General features: G+C 41.0%; 1 protein-coding gene across 1 annotated transcript; it reads right to left on the bottom strand.

Moving 5' to 3' along the window:
• Positions 1–353: 353 nt before the first annotated feature.
• On the bottom strand, positions 354–1,857 carry LOC105117555 (protein LIGHT-DEPENDENT SHORT HYPOCOTYLS 3-like). The gene has a single exon (XM_011015265.1). The coding sequence runs from the start codon at positions 1,346–1,348 to the stop codon at positions 767–769; it is 582 nt and encodes a 193-aa protein (XP_011013567.1). The 5' UTR covers positions 1,349–1,857; the 3' UTR covers positions 354–766.
• Between the last annotated feature and the right edge of the window lie 626 nt (positions 1,858–2,483).

Genomic DNA, 2,483 nt, shown 5'->3' on the forward strand with positions numbered 1-2,483 from the left:
AAGTTTATGCCTTGATATCAATCTTTCATGGCACTAAATTAAAAGAATAATCTTTAAAAATCAACATATACTCTTCATCTTTATGTCAATTTCCTATGGTTTTTCTAGACAGCAAGGCAGTTAAAGTAGCAGGGCAATAGGGCAAAAGTTAAGTCAGAGACTCAGCAGAGGAAATGAAAAACTGACCAAGCATCTGCAACCCAACCATTAAAACAACAGTAGTAGTGCTAGACATCTGACATATGATTCTTATGTAATGTCTTTCAAGCTTTAACCACTATGTGACTGAATTTCAGAGAATTTGATAAGAAGCGCTAGTGTCCAAAGGAGAAAGGGAGAGGAAGAACATCATTATCTGCACATCTATGGCTTGGCATACATGAATATTACATTAATTTATGAGCACTCTCAGTTCCAACATAGACCATAAATGCAAGTACAATCACTTCTACCACCACTTTTCTATTACCGCTACTGCTAGTCCCACTGCTAGTAATATTACTACCGTTGTTGGGATCGAAAGTAGATTCGTGGTCTCTGCAGATCTAGCTAGCCATCGTTTCCATATATCCAAAGCAAACAGATTCATAACCGAGAGAGAGAGAGAGAGAGAGAGAGAGAGGCTAACCCTAAATACTAAAATGCCATATAACTCATACATACTAAAACAAAATAACCAAAAATACGGGTAGAGAAAAAATTAAGAACAATAAAGAGTAGTAGTATTGTAAACTGCTTGATAAAGGGAACTCTTTGTTTCTTTGTGTTAAGCTGCACCTGGAGGTGGTGGAAGTGGCAGTGGCAGGGATTGGATTTGTTGCTGTGGTGGACGCTTACGCTTCTTTTTCTCATAGCTAACCCCTCTTGCTTTAGACTGCAAATCACGAACCTCACGTAGATAAAGCCTAACAGCACGAGCACCAAAAGGGTTTGCTTCGGGCTTGCCTCCATTTTCCTCGAAGGCTGCTCGGAGGCGTCCGATAAGCGCATCAAGGCTACCCCAGGCCTGGCGGAGTGGGCAGGGGCAAGGGGCAGGTGGGTTTGGGTGGCCATAAAAAGGACAGATTGGAGTGTGTACTTTGGTTTTGCCAAATTGGTCAAGGTAGCGAAGGAATTCAAGGACATGAGCACCACTGCACCTGGACAGAGAAAGAGGAGGCCTGTGGTTCTTGAGGTACTGGCCAAAGGTGTTCCAGTCTCGGCGCTTTTGATTCTCATAGCGACTTGGAGCGGTGGAGGAGGACGGTGATGAAGAGTTTGAGACTGACATGGCAGTGGGGCTGTTGCCTATGTTGTTGAAACTTATGTTTTCAGAGTTGGAGCTCTCCATTTCTGGGATTGAATTCATGGAGAGTGTTGTTTGAGTTATTTCGATCTATCAGATGGTTTCGGTTATGATGTTGGTGCTGGAAGTGGCGGTGGCGGTGGCCTCTCCTCTTCCTATTTCCTGTCCTTACAATCACTCCACTCACTTATTTTTCTCTAGGGTTTGCCTCTCCCGAAAACAAAAACCTAAACTTGGTTGCTTATAGTCCTACAAAAGAGTGGATAGTCCTATGTTTTTGCTGCTGATGGGAAATACTAGCTAGACCCAAGAAGGAAGAAGTGACTCATGAAACAAAAGAAGCTGTAATCATTGGTTGGTATTACATGATTTCCATTTTTGATGGGAGAGAGAGAGGCGTGGAGCTGGAAATAGTGGTAACAAAGGATGATAAGACTGATGATGGAAGAGAAGGGATGGAAGGATTCTTTCTCTTGATAATGCTGAAAAATACTAGAAAAGCTTGAATTAAGGTTATGATTTTTGCTTTTTTGTTTTTGGGTATGGAAAATGCATAGTGATTGTTTTTTCCTCTTCTTTTTAATCTTAAAAAGGTGGAGCAACTCGACTCTTATTGGTCGATGACGATGTAAAGAGTGAGAGAGCTGTATGTGTTAGGGCTTGTAGGAAATGGCGAAGGGTTGGGTAGAGTAGGTTGGGATGGAGACAGGAAAAGGTTTGAGGGTAAAAATTGAAGGGAAAAACATGATTTTGTTTCTTGAGACTGTAGTCTTGAATGACAGTTCCTTTAATTTAAGTGACCAGAATACCCTCTGAAAAGTTTGAAGAGAAAATGGCAAACCAGCTTCCTGTTCATTGCCTGATCAACGACAAGCACCTCTAACTTGACAAACACCCTTGTCTAACACCATCACACTAGGCGTCCGCACTTCTGACCACTCAAAACAGTGGAGAATTCCACTTTTTAGCAAATTTCTCTCCTAAATCCTGCTACATGTACGGAAATTACTGTCCTTCTTCCTCCAATCTTACAGAAACTCTTGCTTTAGAATCTCTCCAGGGAAAAATGCAACCTCCAAGGAGAGAAAAATCATGGTGGCAGAGAACCTAGATAATGCAGGAATTATTGTCATATATTTAGCATCATAACATATAAACATATTTATATATTTTTAGAATTTTAGAAATACATACATTA

Source organism: Populus euphratica, unplaced genomic scaffold (assembly GCF_000495115.2).
Source record: "Populus euphratica unplaced genomic scaffold, PopEup_1.0 scaffold1409.1, whole genome shotgun sequence".
In the NCBI taxonomy this organism is placed as follows: Eukaryota; Viridiplantae; Streptophyta; class Magnoliopsida; order Malpighiales; family Salicaceae; genus Populus; species Populus euphratica.